General features: G+C 51.4%; 2 protein-coding genes across 3 annotated transcripts; one reads left to right on the top strand and one right to left on the bottom strand.

Annotated features, from left to right (window-relative positions):
- Nucleotides 1-6,573: 6,573 nt before the first annotated feature.
- Nucleotides 6,574-7,776, top strand: LOC136481066 (BTB/POZ and MATH domain-containing protein 4-like). Its single transcript, XM_066478447.1, has one exon. The coding sequence runs from the start codon at nucleotides 6,574-6,576 to the stop codon at nucleotides 7,774-7,776; it is 1,203 nt and encodes a 400-aa protein (XP_066334544.1).
- Nucleotides 7,777-8,139: 363 nt separating this feature from the next.
- On the bottom strand, nucleotides 8,140-16,470 carry LOC136483067 (mitochondrial ATP-independent inner membrane protease subunit 1a-like). Of its 2 annotated transcripts, XR_010765297.1 has the most exons (5): nucleotides 16,001-16,470; nucleotides 9,377-9,487; nucleotides 8,610-8,662; nucleotides 8,401-8,489; nucleotides 8,140-8,360 (listed from the first exon to the last, which is right to left on the bottom strand). XR_010765297.1 is itself a non-coding variant. In XM_066480181.1 (4 exons), exons 1-3 carry the CDS (start codon nucleotides 16,361-16,363, stop codon nucleotides 8,615-8,617), a joined length of 522 nt encoding a protein of 173 aa, XP_066336278.1. In that variant the 5' UTR covers nucleotides 16,364-16,470; the 3' UTR covers nucleotides 8,140-8,489; nucleotides 8,610-8,614. The 2 variants fall into 2 exon arrangements, 1 of the variants encoding a protein (XP_066336278.1); XM_066480181.1 differs by having other exon boundaries at nucleotides 8,140-8,489.
- Nucleotides 16,471-17,605: the final 1,135 nt, after the last annotated feature.

Raw genomic sequence — 17,605 nt, 5'->3', positions numbered from 1 at the left:
GTATGAAAGTCGTGTAGATGTAGTTGATGGTTGCATTACTCGCTGGCATTTTAGAGGATGGATGACCGTCAGTGGATGTACACGGGCTGGAAAAGTCACATGGAGTACACAGATGAATGGTTTCACAAGACCGAGGCTTTTTTGAACAAGGCATTTGGCAAGGCTTCGTCATCACATCTGCTAGAGCCATGTCCCTGCTCCAAATGTGCAAACAGGAGAAGGATAAACAGGGTCGACATGGGTAAACATCTTGTGAAGAATGGATATATGCCGGGCTACACCCGGTGGATCTACCATGGTGAAGCCCATCGTACGAGAGAGGAGGTGGTGAGACCACGCGTCGAAGCTTTTGATGATGATGCCGGTGTACCAGACTTGTTAGATGATGTTCACCAAGCACTCGGCGTTGACGAACGCGAGAAGGAGGAGATGGAGGCAGCCACAAAGGCTTTCTACGAGATGATGAACTCTGCTCAGAAGCCCCTTTACGATCGGTCCTCGGTGTCTGAACTTGACGCCATTGGACGCTTAATGGCGTTGAAGTCCGAGTTAAACATCAGTCGAGACGGCTTCGATAAGATGATGATCGTGATTGGCACCCTGCTTCCGGAGGGCCACATTTTGCCAAAGAGCATGTACGATTCACAGAAGCTCCTTCGAGCACTTAAGATGTCGTATGAGTAGATACATGCTTGTCTGAAGGGGTGCGTCCTATTTCTAATACATGTAATACTTTTCTTTTTTTCAGGTGATTCAACAAAGATGGCGGGTGGGCGTCACAGGCCCGTCAGGTCGCTTTACCAAGCGGGGGAGGAGGCCAAGGGGTCGGATGCGAGGAGGAGTAGGAACCCGAGGAGCAGGAGGCCCCCAGCACGTCTCCAGGTGTCGGAGGAGGCGGAGCCGGTGACGCCCGTGGAGAGGGCGCACGAGGAGGAGGAGCAGGAGGAGGAGGTTTCGCAGACGCCCCCCGAGGGCGACGAGGAGGAGGCGTCCTTCGACGAGCAGGAGGCGTTGGCGGGAGGCACGGGTTCCTCTTCCTCTGCTCCGAGGGTGTACCTGCGAGGTCCCGCGAGCCTCCCTACTTTTCCGCTTCCTCACCGCCGCCCAATGATTTGCCCTGAAGGGCAAAAGTAAGTAAACTTGACATTTTATTTGCCCCTACTTCATATGATAAGTTCAAACAAAGATGAACTACTAATTTTTCTTAATCACATGTGCAGGAACTGGGTGGTTGTGTCTGGTGCTGGTGCACGCACCCCCAATGGCATCCTGGGTCTTCTGTGCAGGCAACACTACCCCGGCGTCGTCACGTACAAGAACAACACGTTGGCGGCCTGTTCGTTTGACCACTACGCCATCGCCGCTGATACGGAGCCGTACCCCAACAAGGCAGCATAGGTCATTGGGGAGTTCTGGGTAAGTCTCCTCGCATAGCATTGCTTCTTTCATTGAACTTTTTCTTTAAAAATTATCCATACAAATATCGTGTTTGTCTGCATGCTTATTTCAAATGCGAGGAGGGATTTGAGGGCAGGAAGGATCAGGTGGCGACCAAAGCCTGCAAAAAGCTCGTCGTCGACATGATTCATGAGGCGAAGATCCAGGCCGTTGTCACCTACTATGGGTCGAAGCTTGGACAGAGGGTCAAAAAGGTCGACGCCAGAACCATGGACCTGACCCGGGAGCAGTACATTGAGGTACATGAGAACAACCAGATTGATTTGTTTTGAGAATAAGTAGGTTTAATTTGATCATCTTATATGTCAATTACCGGATGACATGCAGATGATTCCCTGGTGGTGCAGATCGTATCCCGAGGCATGGGAGAAGATCATGGACAACTGGTTTATGAAGGGGTATGCCTCGACGCACAACGCTGCAAGGGAACGGCGTTTGGAGATGTAAGGACCAGCACACCATCAAGGCAGCCGCAACCTCGCCGGATACAGAGACGCATGGGTACACGAATTTATTTATCTATTCTGATGCTCAATTATGACTGATTTCTAATCTTCTTGATGTCTTTCTCGTAGAGGGCGGCACATCAAGGCCAGGAGTGCTCGGACTTCCAGGCATGGTGCATGTCCCACAAGGGAAAGGCGACGTCCGACGTCTCCTTCAGCCTAGAGGATAGGCCCCAGGAGTACACGAACCCGAGCGTCCACACCCGCATCAGCGAGTACACGTCGGCGGCAAGGTCAGTCCATGGGCCAGACTTCGACCCGTGCACGCAGGAGATTGATACGGAGCTCGTCATGAGGTTGGGAGGAGGGAAGAAGCACGGCCGCATGTGGATTGCCGATGGCACAATCGACTCGACCGCTGTCCTCGACCTCTCCACGATCCGAGCCCAGAGCATGAGCGAGAGCCTGGCCATACGCACACGGCCGACCGTTGCACAGCAGCGGGTCGACGTCCTCGAGGTAATTTCAGTTTGACTCGTCGTATATTGACTTTTACACACTGTAATTAGCTATGCATTACTGAAACATTGGAGTGAAATGTTGCAGGCCCGGCTCGAAGAAGAAGCTCGGCAGCGTCAAGAGCTGCAGGCGCAGCTGATGTCCTAGCGTCAGACCTATGAGAGTAGGTTGTCGAGCATCACGGGCTTTCTTCAAAGCCTTGGGCAACATACGGGTCTTGCTGTGCCACCTGAGCTGCTCGCTCCACCACCTCCACCTGCAGCCTCACCCTGGGATGGACCTACACCTGTGAGTATGAAAGTTAATTGCAGTCTCTTACATGCAAGTAATTTCTAATTAGCTAGCCAAGTACATGTCTAACACATAGAATATATACTCCTTTGTGCAGCCTCAGTCGGCGGGTTCCAATAATCCGCCTAATCCTCAGGATCCGTATCAGTCACCGCCCGATCAAAGGCGTATTTGGTAATGAGTTTGAACTTGTCCATGTTCATAGAATTGTGGTAATAAACTGGATGTTAGATGATGAACAACTTTTGAACTTGTGAATTTCGATGTGATATATTCAGACACTTATGTTTGTGACTTCTAAATGGTGTTTGTAATATGTAAGTGATGAATGTGTGATGAATGTCATGGATTTGAAGAATGTGATGAATATCTGTGAAATTTTCTGTTTGAATGTGTGATGGAAGTGTTGGAATGTAAAAACAAGAAAAAAATAGGCAATTATAGACGCTTTGCCGAGTGTCACGCTCGGCAAAGGCCTCTTTGCCGAGTGCAATGGCCACTGCACTCGGCAAAGCTGGCAAAAACTGGAGGAAAACACCAGATTTCCCAGCTTTGTCGAGTGTAATTGCAAGGACACTCGGCAAAGCTGGGCTCTTTGCTGAGTGTTAGGCCACGGCACTCGGCAAAGGGGAAGGCTTTGCCGAGTGTCACCGCAGACACTCGGCAAACAATTTCGGCAAAGCTGGGCTCTTTGCCGAGTGTCAGGCCACGGCACTCGACAAAGGGGAAGGCTTTGCCGAGTGTCACCGCAGACACTCGGCAAAGGGACTTTTAAAAAAAATTCTTTTCCGAGAGCCGACACTCGGCAAACAATTTCGGGAAAAAAATTATATAAATTCTTTGCCGAGTGTCGTCCTTGAGACACTCGGCAAAGAAACCGTCATGATAGCGCGCCGTTAACGGCTACTTTTCTTTGCCGAGTGTCCGGTCGACACTCGGCAAAGGCTTTGCCGAGTGCCCGACAAATGACACTCGGCAAAGAAGGCTTTGCCGACTGTTTTTTCTCCGAGTGGCCTATGCCGAGTGCAGCGCTCGGCAAAGTCTTTCCCGAGTGTTTTTAGGCCTTTGCCGAGTGCCGTAGGCACTCGGCAAAGTCCCTGTTTCCAGTAGTGCTTCATGGTGAAGTGCAGCCGCAGCAATGGAGGGAATGGTCCAAACGCGCGCCTCTGTTCTCGGGATGAAAAAGAGGAGGAAGGAGAGGACGGCTGCAGCCTTTTTGTGTTGTAGGCTTATCACCGTCGGTTCTTGGCTAGAACCGACAGTGATAGAGCACAATCACTGTCGGCTCTTGGCTTAAACCGGCAGTGATGAGTGACCGCCAAAACATTGCCGGTTCAAGCCACAAACCGGCAGTGATGTGGTCCTTCACTGCCGGTTTTAGCCCAGCCCCAATCATTTTTTCATTTTCAAGCTCATAACCGGCAATGAAGGTACATCACTACCGGTTCTCATAAATCCGGCAGTGATGTGCAAATCTAGCGTAGTGAAACCTCTGAACATAAGCAACAATATGGGAGCATCTGCCCTCGAGAAAACGGAAAACAAAAAATTGAGCACATATGAAGATTAGATAGAGACGGGCCTATTTTAGAAACAAGACGCAAGGAAAAAGGTTAGATTTAACTCTATTAAGACTGGTTTGAATCAGTCGAACCAAAACCCTCCAGTGTCCAAACCTAAGACTGAATTCTCACTGTCAATATTCCCATATTCACCTAGAGGGCAAACTTGCAGCAATAATGTTGGTAGGAATTGAGCATTTTGTTGACGCATAAGGACTATGAAAACACGCTAACTGAATATTAAGACTTAGATTCCACTCCATGTACATCAACAGTTAGCAAGTTCAAACAGGTCAATCTCCATTGGAAAATCCATGTCAAGCAAATAAAATTTTAAATTTTACAATACCCTGTTTTCATTCTAGCATTGGTGGCCCATGATGCCCTGTTTTGTCCTCCTTTTTTATGGACCCTACTATGCCTATGAACCTAGAGCGATAGTAATATTTACCCTCTAACATGCCAGATACTATTATTGTTAAAGGATATGCTTGCATGTGCGTTCGTTTTGTTGTACACGGAAACAACATACTTTGTAGCCAGCATCTTGTGGCCATCCAACAGTTTTTTTTTTTTTTTTTGATGATGATGAAGCGCTTTTCCCAAATGTGGAGATCGTCAATCACGTGGTTGATGATCTGAACTGCTGATGGCCGTTCACCTCTGAAGACTTCGGCATTCCTCGCGTCCTACAGGCGCCAGAGGATTGTGAGAAGGACAAACGTGGCCATCCGGATGTCGGTCATATATCTAATGCCACAGATATGGGGCTTTTCCATCTATTCTAATCAACACGCATACACCGAGGCTCCGAGCTAGGACCCGGTGCTTCTCCTACCTTGAGCCTCTGATAGGTTTTATATGGTCATCAGAGCCATTGCCAAGATTAGATCCTATCTCTAGCCAACACTGTCGCCATGGCATGCTCCTCATCGGCGGCGCGAAATCCACTCTCCGTCGAAACAATTTCGGAGAAACTGGGCAAGCTCAATCATGCCCTCTAGAAGGCCCAGGTGAGGGCGGTTGTACGCGGTGCCCGTCTTCAAGGGCACCTCACCGACGACTCCAAGGCTCCACCAGAGAAGGTAGTCGCCACTGTCGACGACAAGGAAGTCAAGAGGCCAAACCCGGCCTGTGAAGGATGGGAGGCAGCGGACCAACAAGTTCTTAGCTACCTCCTCTCATCGCTATCCAAGGAAGTGATGACCCAGGTCCCTACATGCGACACTGCAACAACGGCATGGACAGAGATCAAGAGCATGTTTGCATCGCAAACCCGCACGCGTGCCGTGAATTTGCGCATTGCGCTCGCCAACACGAAGATGGGTAGCGCATCTATTACCTACTACTTCGCCAAAATGAAAGCCCTTGGCGATGAATGGCGGCGGCCAGGAGATGGCTGGATGAGGAGTTAGTGGAGTACATCATTACTGGCATCACCGGGTAGCGAGCGGTGTCCAAGTAAGAGGTTTTGGAGCAGTCATCATCAGACTCCTCGAGGCCGTCGTCATCCGCCCATCGAAGGCGCTTAGAACGCCCCCGCCCCCGAGCAGCCGGGATAGAACAGGGCCGCGGCCGGTGAGAGGGAGAAAGAGCTGGGGCTGGCCGCCGGCGCGACGGATCCACCTGTGTGGTCCGCCCTAATTGGATCCAGTCGTCTTCTCGGTCGGCGGGGAAACCGAGCCAGACGAGTTGGGAGTAGGTGGACGAATGAGGAAGACATCAACCCCCGACGCCATGAGATGAGATGGGCACCGAGGTCGCCTGCTCCGGCGCATCCGTGGTTGCCGGCATCTCCCCATCGCCGACGGCGACGGATCCGCCCGCACGGGTCCGTCCGCACGGGATCCAGTCATCTCCTTCATGGGCGGCGGCTGCGGCGGCCGCACGGCAGGCCCGATCGGGAGCTGGGGTCGTCTTCGAGGGTGGCGGCGGCGACTACCAAGACCGCGCGGCGGATCTACCTTCTCCGGCGTCGGCACAAGGCCGAGAGGGGTGAGCGGGGTGGGTTAAGGTGGGTGAGGAGAGGGAGGGTGGACGCCGATGCCGAGGTATATTTGCTAGGTACATATAGAAGCATCAAGGTACATTCTGCTTCATACGGAGTCTTCAAAATGTGCCGTGGCAAATCAAAAGAATATACGCTCTCAAAGCACCGTACATTCAAGAAGCAGTGTCCTCGCGTGCTCCCAATGCAATTCCCAACACAGCACGTCGATCCTTGTGCCGCCGCTCCCATGCATGCACGGCGCCGCACGCCGGCAAGCCAAACGCGTCTCCTCGGCAGGCGGGCGGGCATGCCGCGACCTCTCGAGTCCGCGACGGCTCGTGTAGCGCGGCCCGGGATCTTGCTACAAGCCTACAAAAGGCACACGCCATTTCACACCGTGACTGACCACCAAACTGACGCGTTCTTCTGCATCCATCCATCTCCCTTTCGCCATTGCACATCCGCCGGCTACGCCGCTCGTATGGACACCACCACCCCATCATCCTCATGCGCCACGGCCGTCGCCACCGACACCGTGGTCGGGTCGCACGTGCTGACGATAGACGGGTACACCAAGACCACGTCAGCACTCGCCGTCGGCGAGAGCATCCAATCCGACACGTTCCGCGTCGGGGGCCACAGCTGGTACATCGAGTGGTACCCGTGCGGCCAAGACGAGGAGGGCGCCGACTGGGTGTCCGTCTTCCTCTGCCTCGGTCACCATGGCGCCAGCCATGAAGTGAAGGCGAGTGACAGGTTCATCCTACTCGATCGTGCCGGAGAGGCAGTTCTGTCTGCTAGATCGAGGCACCTACAGACCTTCTCGAGCAACGATGGCTCATGGGGCATTGCTGAGTTCATCCAGCGGAAGGCGTTGGAGTCTTACCTGCTCATCCAGGACGACGACTGCTGCCGTATCAGGTGTGACGTCACAGTCATCAGGGAGCCTCCCGCGGTTCCACCGCTCCCGGACCTGCACCGGAGGCATCTCGGCGACCTCCTGCTGGCTAGCGAGGTCGGAAGGGACGTGACGTTTGTGGTCGGCGGCGAGCAGTTCACGGCGCACAGGTGCGTGCTCGCCGCCCGGTCGTCCACGGTGTTCATGGCGGAGGTCCTTGGCACAGGGAAGGAGAGCGCCAACGAGGTCCATGGCACAAGGAAGGAGATCGCCGTCCGCGGCGGCTCTCGTCACGTGCGGGTCGACGGCATGGCGCCGAGGGTGTTCAAGGCACTGCTCCGCTTCATCTACACCGACTCTCTTTCTGACGAGTTAGCGGACCACGGCGACAGGATCGCCATCGCTCGTGGTCTGCTGGTGGTGGCAGATATGTATGGCATGGAGAGGCTGAAGTTGATCTGCGGCGACATGCTGTGCGGCTACATCGATGCAACCACCGCTGTGGATACACTGCAGCTGGCTCACAAGCATGGCTGTCTCAAACTCAACCAGGCATGCGTCAAGTTCATTAGCGGGATGTTAGATGCCTTCAACCTGGAAGAGACAAAATAACATCCCTACTTACATTCCGGCCTAGTTACATTTGACAGTTCATTGTCAACGCTTTATGTAGTACTATATAGCATGCACCTGCTTGCATCAGTTATTAAATTTGGAAGCTACAAATTTGGAGATGGACTCGAGCTCGAGGCATTCCTTAGTGAACTGCATTCCTGCAATTGATCAATGATATGTTCCAATGTTCGATTTTGTATTTTTGTCCTAGAATGTAGGAATTGATTCTGATGTTCCCATGGTCGTAAGTGCAAGCTACAAATATCATTCTGATTTTCTGGCATCTCAGATGAGCATTTTCTAAGACTGGTAAAGCACTTCATCAAGACATGCCAGAGTCCTCTAGTTTAAATGATTTGAATAAGCAAGGTTCAGAGTGCACAGATCAAGCGATTTCTCTGCACCCAGAAGTATGTAATTCAGTTTGATATGCTCGAAATTAATACACCTCAATTTACATGAATCAATCAGGTATTCAGGCTCCACCCTCTACAAAATCCACTGGCAGTCAAGTTACAACCCAGGCATTAGCACAAGAAATTGTATCAGAACATTTGCTGATTGGGATTTCAGGTGTGACAACCAAAACTGTTACACACTAAAAACTCAAAACATGGGACATCAAGGTACACTCTGCTTCGCTGTAGCAATGTGCTATAGAAGATCAAAAGCTTTCAAGCTCAAGGGCCCTGCAGTTGGTTATTAAATCTCTGGGCACGAGCAATAATATGGGTCCAGAAAAACGGAAAACACAGAAGTTAGCACAAATGATGATTAGAGAGAGCCAGGTATCTTTTAGAAAACAAGATGCAACAAAAAAGCTAAATTACCTCTGTTAAGACTGGTTTGAATCAATTGGACCAAAGCCCTCCAGCGGCCAAACCTAAGATCAAACAGTCACTGTCAATACTCCCATTTGCGGCAACAATGTTCTAAGGTGCGCTAAGGACTATGGAAACATGCTAACTGAATCTTAAGCCTTAGATTTCACTCCACAAACATCAACAAGTAGCAAGTTGAAATAGGTAAATCTCCATTCCAACATCAATATCAAGCACATTAAATTTTAAAATCTATATGTTGATATCCAGAGTGCAAACATTATTATCCCTAAGACAGCAGCAGCTAGGCACATCAATATCAGCCAAATGAATAATTCTTCCAGTTCAAATGATACCATGTTTTCACTGGCATTGGGGACCCATGATGCCCAGTTTTGTCTTGTTTTCTAGAGACCGAGCTGAACCTAGCGGGACAATATTTACCCTCTAGTATATGCCAGCAAAATGTATTGCCCCAAATTATGATTATTGTTATAAGACAAAATTGATAGTTATCCAGGATTTTGAAATGGAAACATGTGCTCATAAGATACTGAAGCACTTCAACTATACTTTACAAAACTTAACATCAATATAACCATGCACACAGCAGCAGAGTAAAGGTGCGACTTTGTCCTTTTCTGCAAATTTAACAATTGCTAGTTGCTTGTGTCCCAACTTATGGAGCCATGCATAAAGCAAAATATTGGCTCCAGAGATTGCACCAGCCTCCTAAATTAAATTAACAAATATGCAAAACAAATAGCTGAGCTTACCCGGCAAAAGATCTTCCCTGTAATGAGACCATAAGGCACGGCTCCAAATTGCCTTGAATCCCTAGAAGCATAAGCATTATCACCCTGCACCCAAACATGACCTTGTGGTACCTATAATTATACAATCGCCCAAGTTAAGGGCATGAATGACCGTACAATTTTGAAACAAAATAATGACAAGGGATATAAATAAAAAAAAATACAAAACTCAAGAAAGCATAGAACTCATCAGGCCCCAACATTACACGTGGAACCCACTAAATCAGTAATGAATGTGAACATAACCAATTTCCTGAATTTAAAGACATGAACATCATGTTGCCAGTCTATGGAAAGCAAACCTAAATAAGCCAATTTTTTGTGCTATTGATATCTCTAAGTTCAAACACAACTGTAGAAGTTGCACCTTCTGGTGGGGTAAATATACTGATGGTAGCACAGTGCAAGGTTTTACCAGCACTTAGTTCTAATTCATCGAGAATCTAATTATATCAGTAGTAATTAATTTTAGGTTGGTAACACCATATCTCATACTGAACCAACACCACCAGTGGTTCAAAAATCATATAATCAAAGATCAAGCACAATTTTGAAGCGGAGCTCATAGAAACGCCTCCCTAACTTTGGTGCCTAGTGTTAGACTGCTATATTATGGGCTTTTAGCATTGCCGTATGGGCTGTTAGGCCCTGGGCTTGGGCTGTAGACGCCCCTTGGGGTTTTATGGTAGATGATCTTGGTTTAGGCAAGGATCACCGTTGATTGGGTGTTTCTATAAACCCTTAACAGTCCTTGCCTATATATTGTACTCATTTGGTACCTCCATAATCAATCTACTAAGTTTTCCCGAGCCATCTATTCTTTCATGGTATCACGAGTCTGGGTATTCCCGATTCTACCTCCGCTGCCCTAGCGCGCCTCCTCCCTCGGCTGCGCTTCTCCCCAGCGTGCCCCTCTCGGCTGCCCTCCTCCCACCCATCTGCGCAGGCTCCCCTGCTGCGATGCCTGGGACTCCTCCCCCCTCTCCCACAACGGCTGCCGCCGCCGCCGCCGCCTCCAAGAGCATGGACTCCGATGCCCAGGCCACGGCTGCTGCCGATGCGGATGCCGCTGCACGCCTGCGCGCATCCAATCGGAAGGCTGCGCGCGATGCCGCCCTCGCGCGCGCCGCCGCTGCTGAGAAGGAAGCCCAGGACGCCGCTTTGGAGTGCGACGCCGCCGCCGCCCGCGCTCGCGACGCCCTGGCACGTGCCGAGCAGGAACGCGCCGCCACTGGCGCCCCCGCGGACGGGGACGATGAGGACGACCTCTCCGATCACGCCTCCGACCACAACGACAACACCGATCTGCATCAAGCCCTTCTTTGCCAAGAGGCTGCTGCAATCACCAACCTCCACTCCCAGGCTGTTGCTGTCCAGAACATCCGCAATCTTGTCACGGTTGTTCTCGACCTCAACGCCGGCAATTTCAATCGGTGGCGCGATCAGTTCCTCCTCATCGTTGGGAAGTATTCCCTTCAACATCCATGTCCTGCAGGATTTACCGGCGCCTGGTTTCCCTGACTGGCAGCGCATGGATTGCGTTGTCAAGTCATGGATCCTCTGCACCATCTCCGACGACCTCGCTACGACGATCTCAGCACGCAACTCCACTGCCCGCGACACTTGGCGCGCCGTGGAGTCCCAGTTCTTCAATAACCGCGAGACACGCGCCCTCCTCCTCGACGCCAAGCTCCGCAACTTCGTTCAAGGTGATCTGTCCATCACCGACTACTGCAAGGAGCTCAAGCGCATGGCGGACACGCTTGGTGACTTAGGTGAAGTCGTCACCGACCGCACCCTCGTCCTCAACCTCATTCGCGGTCTGAATGAACGCTTCAAGACTGTCGGCATGCATCTCCGGCGAGGACGCCCCTTCCCCACGTTCCTGGACACGAAGGCTGACCTCCTCCTGGAAGAGCTGACGATGGAGAACACATCGTCGTCCCAATCGACAGCACTCACCGCTTCCACCACTATGTTAGCCCCGTCGCGTCCCCCTGCTGTTAGGCAGCCTGCAGCCTCCAGCGCAGGTTCCGGTGGTGGCTCTGCTCCCTCCAAGAACCGCCGCGGAAAACGTGGCGGCCGACGAGATGGCCCTGGTGGCAAACCAGCGCCCACTGGCATGCAGCCAGGTGCCCAGTCCAGCACGCCCTTTGGTGGACAGGGCGCGCCATGGACCTCCTTCTACCGCCCGTGGGCCGGGGCCATTCAAATGTGGCCGGGACCACAGCCTGGGCAGCGGCCTCCACTTGCGGCACTGCCCGGCACCCCTCAGCATGCTCTGCTGGCCCAGCAGCCTCTTCAACAGCATGCTGTGCCTGCTCCGGTCCTGGAGAACGCCGGATCTTGGACTGCACCACCCTCCGGCTGCCGCACGCTGGACTTCCTACATGGGATCAGCCCTCTCTGGCATCGACATTCAGCACCATGACACTGCAGCAGCCACAAAACAACAATGACTGGTACTTCGATTCAGGTGCAACCTCTCACATGTCATCACATTCCAATTCGCTTTCACATACTAATTCCTCGCGGTATCCTACTCCATCGTCCATTGTTGTCGGTAACGGATCCTTACTCCCCGTTACATCCACTGGCTCTACAGTCATTTCACCATCTTTACGTCTTAATAATGTGTTGGTTTCCCCACAACTTATTAAGAATCTAATTTATGTTCGCCAGTTCACTATTGATAACAATTGTACTGTTGAGTTTGATCCGACTGGGTGTTCTGTGAAGGATCTTCTGTCTCGGAACGTGATCGTCAGGTGCAATAGCTCCGGACCGTTGTACCCTCTCCGGCTGCCAGCTGCTCAATCCTTGGTCGCCGCCACCGAGTCTTCACTTTGGCATCGCCGCCTCGGTCATCCTGGACACGAGGCCCTCTCCAAGCTTGCGTCGAGTCTTCCTACTTGTCGTCATGATACTACTACTGTCTGTCATGCATGTCAGTTAGGTCGTCATGTGCATCTTCCATTTCATTTGTCAACTTCAAGAGCGTCCAATAAATTTGATCTGATACATTGTGGTCTGTGGACATCACCTGTTCTTAGTGTCTCGGGCTACAAATATTACTTGGCTATTCTTGATGATTGTTCACATTATTTATGGACGTTTCCTCTGAAGTTGAAATCTGACGCTTTTCCGACAATCGCTCATTTTTTTGCCCTTGTGTCCACTCAGTTCTGCACCACCATCAAGGCAGTTCAGTGCGACAACGGTCGTGAGTTTGACAACTCCAGCTCCCGCACATTCTTCCTTACCCATGGTGTTCGCCTCCGCATGTCATGCCCATACACTTCCGCCCAGAACGGTAAGGCCGAGCGCATCATTCGTTCCATTAACAATGTGACTCGCTCCCTACTGTTCCAGGCTTCCCTCCCACCCTCATTCTAGGGTCGAAGCTATGCAGACAGCCACATATCTCATTAACATCTTGCCCACCAAAACGCTGAGCTCATCCACCCCGCACTTTGCCCTCTTCGGCACAGCGCCCTCGTATGATCACCTACGCGTTTTTGGCTGCACTTGTTATCCCAACTTGTCCGCCACAGCTCCCCACAAACTTTCCCCTCGATCCACCTTGTGTGTCTTCCTGGGATATTCAGCTCATCATAAAGGATACCGCTGCCTTGATCTCTCTTCTAATAGAGTTATCATCTCTCGTCACGTCGTCTTTGACGAGACAGCATTCCCCTATGCTGAGCGTGCCCCCACTCCATCACCCGCGGACTTTGAATTTTTGGACAGTACTAACTATGTGCCGGCTCCCATCGGACCAGTACATAAGTTCCTTTCTGCAGGCACTGATCCTTCGACACTCGCACAGCCACGTGCAGCTGCGGCTGACACCGATGATGACCTGGCTGGTTCAGCAGCGCTTGATGCGCTCCCAGCCAGTTCCCCAGTTGCGCCTGCCCGCACAGCCACGTGCGGCCCCTGCCTCGCCTTCGCCCGCACAGCCACGTGCGGCCACGATGTCACCATCGCCTGCACGGCCACGTGCGGCACAGCCTTCTTCGACCTCACCGTCTCCTGCAGCTTTGGTCGAGCCGCGCGGACCTCCGCCCGGTTTCCCACCGCTGCCCGTCTTCCCGGTGCCCAAAGTCCGTCATGTCTACACGCGCCGGGAGCACCCAGCTGCTGTCCTTCCACCTGCTGCTGCCATTCAGTTAGCCGCTGTTCAGCCGGCTGCTGCCCCTATGCCGCGCCGGGAGATCCCAGTTGTTGTCCGGCCCGCTGCTGAGCGACCAGCTGCTGTTCAGTCAGCTGCTGCACCTGCGCCACTGCCTAAGGGTGCTGTTGTTGTGCCCCCAGTGATCAACCAGCACCCCATGGCCACGCGCGCGAAGACCGGCTTCTGGATTCCTGCTCTTTACCATGCTACGCCACTGTCTCCACTGCCCAAGACCTTCCGCAGCGCCCTCGCCGATCCGAATTGGCGGGCTGCTATGGAGGAAGAACATGCTGCTCTTCTCCAAAACCACACATGGGCTCTTGTTCCCCGCCCCCCTCGGGCTAATGTGGTCACCGGGAAGTGGATTTTCAAGCACAAGTTCAACGCCGACGGGTCACTTGAGCGGTACAAGGCACGCTGGGTCCTTCGTGGCTTCACTCAGCGGCCTGGCGTGGATTTTTCAGAGACTTTCAGTCCAGTTGTGAAGCCTGCCACTGTTCGCACCGTGCTTTCTCTGGCCTTGTCTCACCAGTGGCCCGTGCATCAGCTCGATGTAAGAATGCCTTCCTACATGGCACCTTGTCAGAGACAGTGTATTGTGTACAGCCGTCTGGTTTTGAGGATCCCACCCACCCGGACTTCGTGTGTCAGCTCAACAAGTCCTTGTATGGGTTGAAGCAGGCTCCTCGCGCTTGGTACAGTCGGTTCGCCACTTTTCTGTTGTCTCTCGGGTTTGTCGAAGCCAAGTCAGACACCTCGCTCTTCGTCTACAGGCGCGGCTCAGATATTGCCTATCCTCCTTCTGTATGTGGATGACATCGTCCTCACAGCCTCCTCCTCGGGTCTCCTTCGGCGGATCATTTCGGCCCTCCAACAGGAGTTCTCGATGAAAGATCTTGGCAAACTGCATCACTTTCTCGGTATGCATGTTCAGCAGTGTGGTGACGGTCTCTTCCTTTCACAGCGGCAGTATATGCTAGATATCTTGGACCGTGCTGGGATGGCTGAGTGTAAGCCGTGCTCTACTCCAGTCGACACAAACCCCAAGGTTGCAGCTGCTGATGGTCCTCCTGTGGCTGATGCAACAGATTATCAAAGTCTTGCAGGCGCATTACAGTATCTGACCTTCACACGGCCTGACATCGCCTATGCTGTCCAGCAAGTCTGCCTTCACATGCATGACCCACGGGCACCACACTTGGCAGCACTCAAGCGCATCCTTCGCTATGTTCGGGGCACTCTACACTTGGGTCTACTATTGCGGCCATCTCCTGCCACTGATCTTGTGGTCTACACTGACGCTGATTGGGCTGGTTGCCCTGACACGCGCAAGTCCACCTCGGGCTACGCCGTGTTCCTCGGTGATAATCTTGTCTCCTGGTCCTCCAAGCGTCAGAATACAGTCTCCAGATCCAGTGCTGAAGCTGAGTACCGCGCGGTGGCCAATGGTGTTGCTGAGGCCTCTTGGCTGCGTCAGCTTCTGCTTGAGCTCCATGCCCCCCTTCGGCGAGCTACTTTGGTCTATTGTGACAACATTAGCGCCGTCTACATGTCTTCCAACCCAGTTCAGCATCAGCGCACCAAGCACATCGAGATTGACCTCCATTTCGTTCGGGAGAAGGTTGCCGCTTGTCATGTTCATGTCCTGCATGTGCCAACCTCATCCCAATATGCAGACATCTTCACCAAAGGTCTTCCATCTTCGGTCTTCACAGAGTTCAGGTCCAGCCTGAACGTGCGCGGTGGCGACGATTCAGACTGCGGGGGCGTGTTAGACTGCTATATTATGGGCTTTTAGCATTGCCGTATGGGCTGTTAGGCCCTGGGCTTGGGCTGTAGACGCCCCTTGGGGTTTTATGGTAGATGATCTTGGTTTAGGCAAGGATCACCGTTGATTGAGTGTTTCTATAAACCCTTAACAGTCCTTGCCTATATATTGTACTCATTTGGTACCTCCATAATCAATCTACTGAGTTTTCCCGAACCATCTATTCTTTCACCTAGAGTCTAAAATAGGTAGCAATTACCAAAAACACAGGTCTTCTACGCATCTTAATTCGAAGCAAGTAAAATGTACTAGCAAGTACTAAACCTGTCTTCAAAAAATAACTGTTGAAACTTCTTTAAATCAACAATGCTCGCAAACAAACCAAGCAACCTCGATGCGGAGAAGCACAACAAATAATAAATAATCACTAATCAAAAGCTACTGTCGACAATAGTATGCCAAGCACTTGAATTTAAAGCCCCCATCCTCTAGCGTCAGTGCATTACGCCCCAACGACCAAATTGGGATCTTTACAGCGCCAAGAGCATCAATCAATTGAGCACAAATCCAATCACGGAGGCAGCACTTAACAAGCAGTACGGACCGAAAATCCCAGCCCAGTCACCAACTCACCACTCACCACGACGGTTTTGGAGGCGTCGCTGTTGCCGGGATCGACGAGGTAGGTGACGGAGTCCCCTCCCATCCCGACGACGCGCTTGGCGACCGACTTGAGCGGGTCCTCGGGGGAGATCATCAGCACGACGTCCCCGGGCGCGACCCGGCCGAGCCTCGCGCTGACCCTGTCCACCGCCACCACGTCGCCCGCCAGGTTCATGGCCGGCAGCATGCTGGGGCCCCGCACGATGGCGAGCGAGCAGAGGTGCTGGTCGACGACGTGGACGGCGCAGTAGGCCTGCGCCACCAGGAACACGCGGGAGAGGGCGTCCCCCGCGATGCTCCGCCACGGGACGCCCCCGAGACGGCGAACGAAGCCCGACATGGCGGCGGCGGCGGCGAGGCGGAGGAGAGCTTGGAAAGAAGCGAGTTTGTGTTCAGGGAGCAGAGCAGCACCCCGGATGCTTCGCGCACCTCTGTTGGTCGGTTGGGCTTGGGCCTCTTCTTTCTTTCGGCCTACAAATCACATGCTGGATATACTGGAACGGACGAACAATTATCTCGTTAACTCCACTCAAAAAAAATATATCTCGTCAACTTTCAAAACCATTTAAATTATCTCATTGCCCCAGTTATAATTTCAAAACCGTTTCAATTATCTCACTGCCCCAGTTAGAAGTGGTTTTTTAGGAGGCTTCATTATTTTTTAAATTAAAATAATATACATGACAAGGTTTTAGACCGTGGAAAAAAAAACTCGACCTGCGGGGGATTATGACGGCCCCCGGGTTTTCCGTTTAAGAAGAAGGATCTTCTCACACAGATCGAGAAAATTCCTGAACTCCCGCCCCCATTCTGACGCAGGAGGTGTCGTAACCCTATGAGAACCGGGCTGGAGCCTTCCATTGCGCTTTGGCACATGGGGACGAGCAAAGGGATTTTTTTTAACCTCAGCCTGAAATCCGCTCCCACGGGGAGTCGAACCCAGGACTTGAGAAGTGCCGCTGGGTCATCTAACCGTTTGAGCTAGGCGCCCTTTGGCTAGACCGTGGAAAATATTTCTAGGTTTCTAAAATTCCTATAGAACAATCGTAAAGATGTTAGGATATAAGAAACCCAAATAAAATATGTAAATCTTGTTAATATATATAATAGAAGCTTCTATAAATTAGATTTAGCTCTAAAAAATGTGAAAATTTTTACTAATATATATTCATGCTGGTTGCATCTCAAATATTCATTGTTGAAAGTTTTGAAACACATTTAGACATTTATTAGAACGTTTGGGAATTTTCTAGAGTTTTGTATGCTTTTTCCAGTTTCATATAAGCTAAACCTAATTTATGAAAGCTTTTAGATACTTTCTTCCGTGACCTCAAAATGTTTATTTGGTTTTCTCGTGCCACGTTTTTCTTCAAAGTTCTCACAAGCGTCGCTTTCTGTGATCTAAAAACTTTATTATGTGCTTTGTAGTTTCTTTATTTCCAAAAATAAAAACCATGAAACCATCTTGAAATCATTCTAAAAATTATGAGAGTTGAACGAGACATTTTATTCTATTTTGGAGTTAAGGGACACCTAAACAACTTGAGATACTTCTTGTGATTTAAAAACCATTACTTGTTTT

Source organism: Miscanthus floridulus, chromosome 9 (genome assembly GCF_019320115.1).
Source record: "Miscanthus floridulus cultivar M001 chromosome 9, ASM1932011v1, whole genome shotgun sequence".
NCBI classification, from domain to species: Eukaryota; Viridiplantae; Streptophyta; class Magnoliopsida; order Poales; family Poaceae; genus Miscanthus; species Miscanthus floridulus.
Note: the sequence above shows the minus strand (reverse complement) of the source record. Positions and strands in the feature narration are given on the sequence as shown.